The 14,234-nt window shown below is 39.1% G+C and overlaps 1 protein-coding gene across 1 annotated transcript in view; it reads right to left on the reverse strand.

Moving 5' to 3' along the window:
* LOC114196607 (cytosolic beta-glucosidase-like) overlaps positions 1–14,234 on the reverse strand; it is a 115,998-nt gene that overhangs the window by 66,831 nt on the left and 34,933 nt on the right. Inside the window, 4 exon segments of the mRNA XM_088021352.1 lie at positions 95–218; positions 971–1,057; positions 1,059–1,750; positions 12,846–13,073. Of these exon segments, the coding sequence (XP_087877478.1) occupies positions 95–218; positions 971–1,057; positions 1,059–1,750; positions 12,846–13,073 (1,131 nt within the window).

Raw genomic sequence — 14,234 nt, forward strand, 5'->3', positions numbered from 1 at the left:
TTTCAAAATCATTGATCTTTGCTGAATGCAAATAGGCACATGGGAAAATTATATTAAGTTTGCACAATTGATCTTTCATCATTTCAAATGGTACCTTTAAACAGTTCCTGAAATGTCTGTCTGAAATACTCCCAGCGCTGAGTGTCATCAAGAGATGCAGGGTCACCCTGGGGAAACCCATTCTCAGTGATGTAAATTACAGGGTTATTATACGTATCCTGGAACAAGAGAGCAGAAGTTTTATTCCAGTTTTATTCCAAACAGATGTAAAAAAAAAAAAAAAAAAAGACTCATAAAATCGGGTGCTTTACCATCTATCTTCTCTAAGCTACAACCCCAAACTAGTTTTCATCAAATTGCACTGACCCTATTAACTTAATTTTCCACACACTGACCTTTTATGACTAACAATGGAAAAGCAAAACTGTGCAAATGTCCATGAAGACAGTCAAATGACTCTTGTCATAATGAGAAGACAGAAATATCTTTCTTCCATCAGCATCTGCTGATTGTCACTACTCTTTAACCCCTTGGTCCCACAAACAGCTACACTCTCTATCCCCCCACAGCAAGGGTACTAAAAATCATTAACTTAAAATTTTAATTTCAGCTACCTGGACTCCATCCAGATAGCAGAGGTCCAAAAAGGATCCAGCTATTTCAGTCCTTAATATGCCTTTTAATAATTACAGTTGTGACATCAGCCTGGAAAATATGTCCAAGCTATTCCTATGCCCACAACTGACTTTAACAGAGAATCCCAACTTTAATTATGGTATTGAAGCCCCTTATCAGCTAGTTACTTCTCACCAACTTAAACCCTAATCTCTCTTCCCAAGCCAACAAATGTATAACCTACTGCCTAAAATCATGCTTTTTCCAAGTTCACATATATGTCTGTCTTCCCATTTCTACATATTTGGGTACACATGAACAGAAACTATGTGTTTTACCTTAGTGTTTACAGTACTTTACGTATTCCCCATGGCACCACGTAGATCCGATCCAAACTTCTTATCCAAGTTGGGTCTGGAAAAACTTGAATCTCCACATCCTGGGAAAAAGCCCAGTTCTTTCTTATTCTCCTGGTACTTGACTAAACGAGTTGTATAATAATGCACAGCAAAGAAATCAGCAGTGCCTTTATTCATTCTCTTCTCTTCTTCTGTAAATTCTGGAAGCCTTGATGATGGATAGCCTTGCTTTTTACTCATGAAGGCAATCTGGGACTTGACAACTTCCGGATAATCACCAACAGTAAATATGGGTTTAGCAAAGAAATCCAAGCAGAAAGCAAGGGCTCTTTTAGCAGCTTCCTGGTCAGACACTGAGTTGGGATCTGCCGGTTCCACCCAGGTAGCAAAAATTCCTAGGGACACCACACCCTTCTGCACTTTTCAGAATAAGGAATCATAGCTGTGCCAGGATCTGGCGTGAGCTTTAATCAAATTATGAGCTGCCTGATAACCTCCAGTTCCAAAGTGAGGTACACCAGGAGGATATATTCCAAAATCATATGCCAGCAGGGCAAAAACATTAGGCTCATTTATGGTGACCCACCACTGGACTCGATCTCCAAAAGTACTGAAGCAAAACCGGGCATATTTATCAAAGGATTCAATGATTGCCTCTGACAACCAACCTCCTTTGTCTTCTAAGGCCTGAGGCAAATCATAGTGGTAGAGGGTCACTATAGGCGTAACCGCATTAGTTAACAAATCATCAATGATCTTGTTGTAATAGTCAATTCCTAGGAGAAAAACAAAAGGGAAGTACTGAAGAAAAGTTATTTTTAGAACATTGACAATAAGTAAAGACGAGGAAAAGATAAGGAATAATTTCCTAAATAACTTTATCCAAAATAAGGTTTGTTACTTCCTACATATCATCAATTAAAGTTTGGAAGGAAACATTCAAAATTCCAAGGAAGAATCGGGGGGTTGGGGTATGTCAGAAGACGTGGAACACATATGTTCTGACAGGGATACATTTGGGCAAGTTGCTACCACATAAATTTGTGTTATGGCCACACTTACTGAATTTATTTTGTTTGTATGCTTGATTTGTCTCTTAACCCCACTAGAATACAAGCCTCATAATAACTGGGGCCTTATCTAATTCACTTCTGGTTCCCCAAATCCTGAAACAATACTAGGAATTCAGTAGATATTCAATAAATATTAGTTGAACGACTGAATGGTTCTCGGTGGTATTAAATATAAAGTAACAGAACTGATGGCTGCCTGGGTGCTTCTCCAGATATATCAGTCTTACAAGTCTAAAAAGGAGACCCATTGAGCATGAATAAGAGCTCCCAGAATGTGGGTTACAAGGGCAGTTGGCCAGAGGCTTGGCATGTTAAGGAACATGGTTGGGGACTTTGCTTCAAGATCCTGACGTAGTCCATGAGAATGCAGAGCCACCCCTTGCTCTCAGCTAATTCTCCAGCACTGCAAGTGTGTTGGAGAATTTTTAGGATTGAGGCAGAGTTCAGAGAAATGTTATTAACTTAGAGATACTCTGCCTCAGAAATCAATGCCAAGAAGATGTTGGGTCCAACCTAATAATAACTCCTAACTGGAAGAGACTTACTGGGGAGAGACCAGTATTAGTGCATCATGTGATTTTTATGTCTAAGATTATGGAAGAAACTGAAGCTCAGGAGAGAGAATATATCCTATTTCGACATTGTTTCTTGGATAATAATTGTAAATTCATATGTAGAATTGTGTTGCTTTCAAAGTTTGTCTAGAAGTACGGTCCCTTCCTCTCTCTTTTTTTAACTTAGTATCCTCTAATTAAAAACTAATTCAGACATTTGAATTAGTTTCATTAAATCATTAATTTATTCATCCCTCAAATACACATGTATAGAGAAGCTACTATATGCTGGACTTACAAACATATGTAAGATATATACTGTCCTTGGCCTAAGGGAGCTTCAATTTTAATAGGGACTACAAAAAAATTCATAAACAATTATAATACAGTATTATATTGGTAAAGATAAAGTGCAGAATACCATTTAAGCATAGGATATGGAGTACCCGTTCCAGACTGAGAATATTTGAAAATCTATTTTGAAAGCAATATAGCATCATGATTTCTCTCTTTTTTTAAAGATTTTATTTATTTATTTGACAGAGAGAAACGCAGTGAGAGAGGGAACACAAGCAGAGGGAGAGGCAGAGGGAGAAGCAGTCTTCCCGCTGAGCAGGGAGCCCGATGCAGAGCGAGCCCAATGTGGAAGGAGCCCAATCCCAGGACCCTGGGATCATGACCTGAGCCGAAGGCAGATGCTTAACAACTGAGCCACCCAGGTGCCCCAGCATCATGATTTCAAAAATGAACTACAGCAACAGGCTACCTACATTCTACCCCAATTCCTTCACCTACTTCAGTGACCTTAGGCAGGTTACTTTATCTCTCTGAATTATCTTTCCCTGTCTGTAAAATGTGGACAGTAATAGAAACCTACTTCAATAATTTATTCCAAGAGCTTAAAGAGTTGATAAATTGAACATGGTTAGAATAGCTCTTGGCATAAGGTAAGGGCTCAGTACAGGTTAGCTATCATTTTAATAATCATTGTTATTATTGTCATTAGTGACATCTAAGATGACAGTCAAATGATGAATATAAATTACTCATGTAAGGGAAGGAAGAACGAGTGATCGAAGAAGAGAAAAAAAGGAAACAAATACATGAAAGAGTAAAGGAGGTGTGAAAATAAACAAAGACCACCTAAATGTGAGCAGTCTATTTATTCAGAGTTTGCTGTACCAAGGGAGTCAGCCATCATCCATTGCCTTTGACAGATACTCAAAGGCTGTCAGGGAAGAGGGAAAGCTTTATAGTAACAAAAAGGAGTGGAAGGGGAAGGCTTCAGTTACCTTCTGATTGGAAGTTTTTGGCACAGGGAGGCTGGAGGTGAGATAACTAGAAGAGGGGCATCCCAAGCAATCACTTTGGACCACTTATTTGGCTTTCTGTGGTTGGTCCTAAGTTGGAAGCAGGTAGCAGGGGAACAAACCACCACCACCAACAGCAAAAAACAGAAAAGTTGGCAGATGTTGATCAAGTTCTGATTATTCTGGACCAATTGCTGCAGAGGCTGTGGTTTGGCTTCCTAGGTTTCTTTTGTGGATCAGAGTTTTATTATCATATATGGACTGGCCATTGTTTGCTTGTATATTGTAATTTAGCCAAGTATGTCTCTATCTGGGAACTCTAAGTTCAGTATAATGAGAATGTATAGCTGAGCAAAGAAAGAATAAGAATGGTAAGAGGTAAGCAGGGTAAGCAGACGCCAAATTATGCAAGGTCATGTGTTATCTATCTATCTATCTATCTATCTATCTATCTATCTATCTATCTATCTGTAAGAGTGGATATTTTTAACAACAGCTCACTTTTTTTGCAAACCAGAGCATAATGTGAATCATGCATAACAACTCCATACTTGGAAGACCCATTTGTATGCCATTACTCACTTGATAAACAGAATACTCCAGCCCCAAAAAGATGTCCATGCCCTAATCCATGCAACTTGTGAATATGTTACTTTACATAGCAAAAAGGATTTGCAGATATGATTAAGGTTAAGTATCTTGAGATGGGAAGATTTCTCTAGATGGTTCAAATGGGCCCAATCTAACTACACGAGTCCTTAGAAGTGAAAGAGTAGAGCAGAGGAGTGGGTCAGAAAGGTAGAACAATAGAAGAGGTAGGAGAGGTAGCAGCTTAAGAAGGACTCAACCCACTATTGCCAGCTTTGAGAATGGAAGAAGGGAGCCACCTGCCAAGGAATGCAGGTGGCTTCCAGAAACTGAAAATGGCCCTCAGTTGATAACCATCAAGGAAATGAGGACTTCAGTCCTACAACCACAAGAAACTGAATTCTTCCAGCAGTTTCAATGAGCCAAGAAAGACTGTCCTCTAGATCCTTTGGAAAGAAATGCGACCCTGGAGGCATCTTAGTTTTAGCCTACAGAGACCCATGTCAGACTTCTGATCTCCATAACTCTAAGGTAATAAATTTGTGGGCTTTTATTGAAATATAATCGATATACAAGGTTATATTATTTTCAGGTGTAAAATTTGTGCTGTTTTAAGCAGCCAAGCTTGTGATAATTTGTTGAAGCAGCAATAGAAAACTAATACATTCACAAAAATTTATAAAGCTTTTCTAATCTCTTTCAATGAAAGAACATTCCACCATCCCATCTCTGAGCCTTGGGAAGCCCACATGTCCTCACTAGTAAAATGTAATATCCAAAGATGGTATGATGGAATCATTTTGGAATTTTCATAGCTAATTCCTTCCATTGACTCTGAATATAAAAATAATATCAGCCTTCATTTATTGTATTCATACTATATGTGCCAAATGTCACATATTTTGTTTAATCCTAGGCCTAAGCTCAAGAGGTGGGCATTTTTATCCTCGCTAAGCATCTAAGAAAACCGAGATTCAGAGAGAGTGAATACCAGACTTAAGCAATAATGTTGTCACATGGCATTACCAGCATTTAAACCCAGTAACCCACTCTACTTCACTACAAAGCCTGAACTTGTCCTACCATGACATTCCACTTCCCATGGATGTTTCAGAATCAGAAACATGGTGACTCTGTTTTACTAGTCTTCACAATCACCTATTTTGAAGCTGATTCATAATATCAGATCCTTTTTTTTTTAATTTTTGGAGGAATCAGTGATTTATCTCTTGTAAGCATCATTAGATATGGCACAATCATTAATGATGGCAATCAATGTAATTCCAACAACATGATAATCTTTAGTTGAATTGAAGATTTAAAAAATTTTAAATAAGATTTTTTTCTCACTTATCAGCTTAGCAGAGCAACAAAGCATTGCATAATTAATATTTAACATCCCCGAATCAAGTACTTCTGGTTTGCACAGAGCGCTTCTGGCTTGGTGCTCTAATGAAACAGTGAAGTGAGGTTTTTAAGAGCAGAGCTCCAGAGTTAAACAGTTCTGCCAAAGAATCATGGAATCATGGACAAATCACTTGGCCTATCTATGCCTAAATTTCCTTATCTGCAAAAAGGGCATATTATTAGTGCCACCTCATGAGTGTTTTGAGTATCAAATGAGAACAAACCATGAAAGTGTTCTTTTGCTCTATCAGCACAATTCACTGGTAACTAATTCTGTGAACAAATGTATATTTTTAAATGACCATTTCTTACCAATCTAGGGATCTTGAAACTTTTTTTTTTAAAGATTTTATTTATTTGACAGAGAGACACAGTGAGAGAGGGAACACAAGCAGGGGGGAGTGGAAGAGGGAGAAGCAGGCTCCCACGGAGCAGGGAGCCCAATGCGGGGATCAATCCCAGGACCCTGGGATCATGACCTGAGCTGAAGGCAGATGCTTAATGACTGAGCCACCTTCGCGCCCCAGGATCTTGAAACTTTGACAGTATATTTGAACCTTGTTCTGCCTCTGGTATTTAGGACAAAACTGATTAAGTATTAAAACTTCCATAGCCTTCTTTCATAGTTACTATCACTTTCTCTGATTTATTTAAGCCCATTTCTTCTTGTTTGCTGTGGTCTCAAATGGCCATCCCATCTGCCAAAGCTACTTTATAGTCCTGGTTCCAAACCAATCAACTCAGACTCTCAACTCCTTGATTCCAAACATCTCTGTGAGGTGAAGACAATTGGGCAAGATTCTCTTTTTCCATGAGGAAATACGTCACAATAATACATCACAAGGAAAGAGGTGTCTCCCTTGTTCAGTCAGCTATAGGCAGGAGCAGAGCAGGTTTATGTAGAACAAAAAAATGGGGGAAATTCCCTTAGAAGAGGAAATGGCTAGGACTTGCAAAGATAATGTCTCAGTACAGAAAATAACTGAACTGGAATCTCGCTAGTCAAACTATAAATGTCTTCATGTAGAATTAATTTTGGTCAAGTGCCTACCATGTATCACACATGATAACTAGGTCACTCCCCTCTAGACTCTACCACCAATTAATTTCTTTAATTGCCCTACATTCTCTTTACACACTGCCTGGATTAGTCTCTGCTGCTGTAACAAATTACCATAATCATAGTGGCCTAAGCCAACACAAGTTTATTATCTTATAGTTCTGGGCATCAGATATCCAAAATGATTCTCACTGAACTAAAATCAACATGGCAGTGGGGCTAACTTCCTTCTGGAGGCTCTCAAGGATAACCCAATGCTTTGCCTCTTCCAGCTTCCAGAGGCTGCCTGCATTCCTTAGCTCATGGCCCCTTCCTTTATCTTCAAAGCCAATAGGGTAACATCTTCTTTTTTTTTTTTTTTTAAAGATGTTATTTATTTATTTGAGAGAGAGAGAATGAGAGATAGAGAGCACGAGAAGGAAGAGGGTCAGAGGGAGAAGCAGACTCCCTGCCGAGCAGGGAGTCCGATGTGGGACTTGATCCCGGGACTCCAGGATCATGACCTGAGCCGAAGGCAGTCGCTCAACCAACTGAGCCACCCAGGCGCCCTAGGGTAACATCTTCTCTCCTCTCAGTCTGACTTCTGTTTCAGTTCCTATATCTTCTTTCTGACTCTTATTGTCTTGCCTCCCTCTTATAGGGGCTCATGTAATTACAAGGGGACCATCCAGATAATCCAGGATAATCTCCCTATCTCAAGATTTTTAGTGTAATAACAGCTATAAAGTCCCTTTTACCACCTAAGAAAATATATTCACAGTTTCTAAGAATTAGGAGGAACATCTTTGGGGAGATATTATTCAGCCTAACGCACTGCCCAATATGGAGTAAGAGGGTAATAAATGTTTCTTTAGTTATTTACTTTATCATTCCTGCTAACTGGGCTCATATTTTAAATACTAAAGTGAATAAGAAATTCCGTATAAACATTCCTTTTTTTTTTTATTTCCAATACTTGGGTCACCTACTAATCATGTGAAACTTGCATTTGTGGCAGATAGGAAAATTCACTTGAACAGCTGAGAACTACAGAAATATGTGATTTCAGTTGCCAGCTCAATTTCTTCTTGTTAAACCTCGAAAATTTGACATTTGAAAGAGAAAGGCTGTGTAACAATTCCACTTCATAAAATATTCTCCCAGTTTGGGAACATAGGATTTTACAAGTTTCCAAATGTCCTCTAATCAAGCTTTAAAATAGGGAGTTGAACACACACAAAAAAATGGGAGTGCCTTGTAAAGGATGGTGACAAGGGTTTTCCAATTCTTTACATGCTCTTTGAGAAAATGTTTAAACAGAAAAAACAAGTGATGCCCTTTCTGAGTTAAAACAGTTCCAGTTGCTTCAACAGATTGAGCAACCACTTACTGAAATTCTGCCTCCTAGAAGTACCCCCAGTGCCCTCTTGTTCATGGAAAAGTCTGTAATATTAATCAGCTATGATTCTACAAAAACTGGGGCCAAACATAAAGAGTTCAGCACTGGGGCACATGATCTCCACATGATATGTGCATGAGTGATCTCCCCACACTGTTCAAGGGGCCCCAGTATTTCCAGTCTCCCCACCACCACCCTCCAGCTTTTCTGCTGCCCTGCTCCTGGACTGCTGTGCTCCATGAACTTCTGTATATCTCAAGTTCATTTTAAATAGCTTGGTATGTTGACATAGTGGTACAGTAATCCCCTATCTTGGGGGCAAATGTGTTCAGAATTTTTGGATTTTTAGAAAGGAAATACAGAGTAAATACCATATATTAAGTTAACCTTCCCAGTGGGTCTGGGTCAGTTTCCCTTAATATTTCTGCAGTAAAATCTGTAAATATTCTTACCAAGTAGAATTACCTGAGATTATAAAAAAAATTTCACAAGGGTTTAACATCCAAAATATATAAAAAACCCATAAAGCTCAATATCAAAACACAATCTGATTAAAAAATAGGTGGGGAACCTCAATAGACACTTTTCCAAAAAAGACATACAGATGGCCAACAGGCACATGAAAAAAATGTTCAATGTCACTAACCATCAGGGAGATGCAAATCAAAACCACAATGAGATATCACCTCACACCTGTCAGAATGGCTATTATCAAGAAATAACAAGTGTTAGTGAGGATGTGGAGAAATGGGAACCCTCATGCAGTGTTAGTGGAAATATAAATTGGTGTAGCCACTATGGAAAACAGTATGGAGTTTCCTCAAAAAAATAAAAAATAGAACTACCGTATGATCCAACAACTCCACTTCCAGGTATTTACCTGAAGAAAACAAAAACACTAATTTGAAAAGACATATGAACCTCTGTGTTCATTGCTGCATTATTTATAATAGCCAAGATATGAAAGCAACATAAATATCTATCGATGGATGAATGGGTAAAGAAGATGTGGTATATGTGTGTATGTGTGTGTGTGTGTGTGTGTGTGTGTGTGTCTGTGTGTGTAATGGAATATTACTCAGCCATAAGAAGGAATGAAATCTTGCCATTTGCAACAACATGGGTGAACCTAGAGGGTATTATGCTAAATGAAATAAATCAAAGACAATTTCCATATGACTTATTTACAAGTGGAATCTAAAAAACAAATGAACAAACAAAACAAAATGGAAACTGTCTCGGTAGATACAGAGAACAAACTGATGGTTGCTAGAGAGGACAGAGGAAAGATGATGAGCAAAATAGGTGAAGGGGATTAAGAGGTACAATCTTCCAATTATAAAACAAATAAGCCATGGGGATGTCATGTGCAGTGTAGGGAATATGATCAATAATATTGTAATAATTTTGTATGATTACAGATGGTAACCAGATTTATTTTAGTGATCATTTAGTAATATTTATAAATGTCAAATCACTATGTTCTATACCTGAAATTAATACAATATTGTATGTCAATTATTCTTCAATTCAAAAAAAAACTGCCCCATCAATTCAGGTTAGCTTTTGTTGACAAATTAGTTTTAGAACTAAACTTGCCAAAAAGGATACAGTATTCAAAGCTTTTTGGACTTTAGAATTTCAGATAAGGGGTTATGAACCTGTATTACAAGTTGGCAAGGGGGTGGCTGTTTTGTGTTGTTTTTTCAAAATTTTTCATTGTTTACCATCCAAATGGAAACTCAGTGAAAACTCCAAACCCTAGAATCAGGAGGGTAGAGATTCAGTGGGTATAGTTAAGGAAAGACGATTCCAGGCAGGAGGAAGAGCTTAAGAAAATTCCCACAGAGGTGGAAAATTGCAAAGTAGGTTTAAAAAGTAGAGGGTTATGTGCTTAGGGAATTACATGGAGCAATTGCATGGGTCATATGCATAGGGGAATTTCAGCCTGTAATGTTCCAGAGATGAATTAAGACTAAGTCAGATAAAATACGGAATGATATAAGAAGGAAGTGTACACTATATGTTGAGTCTTGGGATGACTAAAATAATTTTTTATGAGGGGCACTTGGGTGACTCAGTCAGTTGTGACTGACTCTTGGTTTTGGCTCAGGTCATGATCTCGGGGTTGTGAGATCAAGCTCCCAGATTCGGGCTCTGTGCTCAGTGGGGAGTCTGCTTGGGATTTTTTTTTCTCTCTCCTTTTCCCTCGTCTCCCCCTCTTCTCAAATAAATAAATCTTTAAAAAAAATTTTTTAAGGGGCACCTGGGTGGCTCAGATGGTTAAGCGTCTGCCTTCGGCTCAGGTCATGATCCCAGGGTCCTGGGATCGAGTCCCGCATCGGGCTCCCTGCTAGGCAGGGAGCCTGCCTCTCCCTCTGCCTCTGCCTCTGCCTCTCTCTGACTCTCATAAATAAATAAATAAACAAATATTTAAAAAAAAAATTTTTTTTTTAAATCTTGCTTTGTTTTTAGCAGGAGATGATACAAGCCAACATGACTGAGGCAAAGCTTTAGGCAAATTCCTGGGGTGGCATTTTGTACAAGGGATTAATGGACAGAGAACAAGTGAAAATAGGTAGACCCAGCAAGGGTATATCAAAAAGTCCTTGATGAGAATGATAAATCTCTAAAGCCGGGCAGAGGCAGAGAAAATGGCCAGGAGGGAGAAGTTAAAGAGACATAAGTGGAACGGATCATAGTTAGCAACCAATTAGATGCAGGAAGCAAAGAAAAGAGATTCAAAGATTACTCTTAGTTTTTAGTCCTTGGGGGTGTGATGGTGCTGGAGAAAAGAGAAGGTATAGATAGATGATGGATGAGGAAGGCGGGAAATTATTAGTTCACGTTGAAACTAAACAACAAATTAACTTCTGTTCAAAGTCAGAAAAAAAAAAAACTGGCCAGTGATGTCAAGAAAGTAGACATTCAACCAGCAGCAGTTAGTCAGGGGAGCTAATGTCTTTAGAATCGAGCAATGGACCTGCTAATCTTACGTTGTTCCTATCTGGGGGAGACATGAGGTGCAGCTGCGTTTCACAATGTCCAACTTAGCCCACCTTACAGAAAATGAACCTTGCAAGTACACAAGCCCAGCTAGCAGTTGTTATTACAGGTTGTTCTTACTATGTAGGAAATTAGATAACTTACTCAAATGGAACTCCTGCCGATCAGTGAAGGCACAGCAGCTGAAAGGGATGAGCAAGCAGGTGCCTTCACTCAGGACTCTGCAAGTGCTCATCTTGCATTTCCAAGACCCTGAGAGTCAACATCTCCTTAAATTCTGCACCTTAGGCACATCACTGGCCTCACCTAGTCCCAACCATAGGAGTAATGTGAAATATTTTCCAGGACAAAGTAGCGATAGAGGTTCTTTATAAGAAATCTTTATGTTGTAGCACAGGGGTCACAAAACTTTTCTTGGGAAGTACCAGGTAGTAAATATTTTAGGCTTTGCAGGCTCTGCGATCTCTGCCCCAACTACTCAATTCTGCCATTGTAGTGGGAAAGCAACCACAGACTAAATGTAGTGAATGGGCATAGCTGTGCTGCAATAAAACTTTATTTACAAAAATAGGAGTCAGGCCAAATTTGGCCCTCGGGTCATAGTTTGCCAACCCTGGTGTATGGAAGGAACTAGCCAGACCTTAGGTTTAAATTCCAGATCCACCGTTAACAAAATACCTGGATTTGGACACGCACCACTATAAAATGTGACTAATTATACCTTCCTCACTGACTGTGGGAATTAGAAAAAAAGTATGTAAAATGCCTCATAAATAAAAGGCATTCAAATAGGGCAGTAGTCTTTTTAATTACAAAACTTAAGAATAATAGCTAATACTTTTTGAATGTCTTTATGATATACCAGCTACTGTATAAAGCACTTTACAAAGATTATTTCATTTAATCTTCCAACAACTCTCTGAACTAAGAACTATTTGAGTATTCCTTTCTACTTGTGGGGAAACTGAGGCACAAAAAAATGCCTGAGAGATGCTTCCACAGATAGCAAGTGATATAGCTGGCCCTTTGTTCCCAGTTAAGCAGACTCCAGATGCCTCGGTGCTAATCTCTGTGCTAAGTTAATTTGCTCCACTAATTCAGCTCCAATTGAAATGCCCAAAATCTTCTCAAGTTCTGCAGGGCTTTTTGTAACTCTTCACAGCATAACACGACTGAAAATAGTTCAATACATAACTTTTGGAAATTCACCTTCAGGTTAACACTCAGTAATATCTTCCATAAGTGAAACCCTTATTCCCACCCCTTCCTGCCCATCTATTTGTCCCCTCCTAACACATGTCTCCAGTTCAGGGAAAACAGAATTATTATTAAGAAAGCTAACGCAAGCCCATTTCAAAAAATTTATCCTATAATCACCCTAAAAACTTGCAATTTCAAAGCTCCACTGCAGAATAGCATACTGGATTAATTATGCCAGACTGCAGCAATAACCTTGAATTAAAGCTGCAACCTTCTATTTTTAAGAAACACTTGCCTTTCTGGTTGATGAAACCTGTCGTCCCATCAGGTAACAGACGTGACCAGGAAAGAGAGAAGCGGTAATGAGTCAATCCAAGCTGTTTGATACATTTCAAATCTTCCTCCCACAGAGTGTAGCTGCCACAAGCTACATCGCCAGTCTGGTTCTTGAAAACTCTCTCTCCTCCCTGATGGGTGAATGTGTCCCAGACACTAGGGCCTTTTCCATCTGCATCCCAGCCTCCTGAGAAAAAGAAGAAAATGAAACAGTTACACTTTTGACATCAAGAGGCATATGTGGAATGTAAATATTTGTCACCAAAAGAACATACCTCATTAACTCAATGTACCATATTTATAACTTTAAAATATGCCTTTAAAATAACATGCATGAGTGAGTTATGTGTTTAGCTGTCCCTGATCCCTGAAGCTGACTGGTGGCAAATGAAAAATTATTGCATAGTGCTGCTGCATAGCAGGCTTTCATGGTTCATTTTCTGAAGATTTCCCAGCTGGTAAACAGAGGCAGGCCCCAGCTTATGAATGTCTGAGTTGCAACTATCTCCTCCTGGCCATGACTGACAAGCCTTGTCCTTGTTGTGCCTGACAGAGTCTCAGGACCTTGTCTTTGGTCCTCTACACTTGAACTCCATTCTCCTGTTAGCTAACAGTGGAGCCTGCAATGGTCCAGTCAATTGTTGTGGGGAGGGCACTAGCTTCTGCCATTGTTGACACATTAGTATCCTACCTTCGTTCATTCATGCCTCCATTAATTCCACAAATGTTATATGTCAGGCTCTGTGCTGAGCACAGGAGACAACAGGGTGCACTCTGCTGGGCTTCCTGTCCTTGGAGAACTTAGCTATGGGCAATTACACAACAGCCGGGGCAAAAGCCTTGCCAGAAAACCAAGGAGGGGCATTCATCCAGATGTGGGCTACAGTCGGAGGTCTCTTAGGGAAATGACTTTTAGATGGACACCTAAAGGAAAAATTGGGTCATCAGGGTGAATTGCTGGGAGGTGGGAATGGGGATAAAATAGAAAAAAAGAGAAGTTGGATCCAAATAAGCCCACAGGAAAGAGAGAGTGTTGCACATTAAAAGAGCAGAAAGTAAAAATTACATTACATTTGGAATATCTGTACACATAGAAATCTTGTTTAAAATGTAGTTAGAATCCATTTTATGGTATAAAGGAGTAATTTTAAAAATCTCATGACTCCTGAATTTCACTTCTAGGTAAACACCCTGGAGAAATGTTCATGTATTTTCACAAAAAGATTATGGGAGATCATTGAGGCAGAGATGTCTGTAATAACAAACTCCTGGAAACAACTCACATTCTACCAACAGTAGAACAGATAATTAATTTGAGGTATAGTCACACAGAGGAAACACGAATCAG

The sequence above is a fragment of the Eumetopias jubatus genome, unplaced genomic scaffold (assembly GCF_037043125.1).
Source record: "Eumetopias jubatus isolate StellerSeaLion01/CBP00866 unplaced genomic scaffold, mEumJub1_p1.0 scaffold_2, whole genome shotgun sequence".
In the NCBI taxonomy this organism is placed as follows: Eukaryota; Metazoa; Chordata; class Mammalia; order Carnivora; family Otariidae; genus Eumetopias; species Eumetopias jubatus.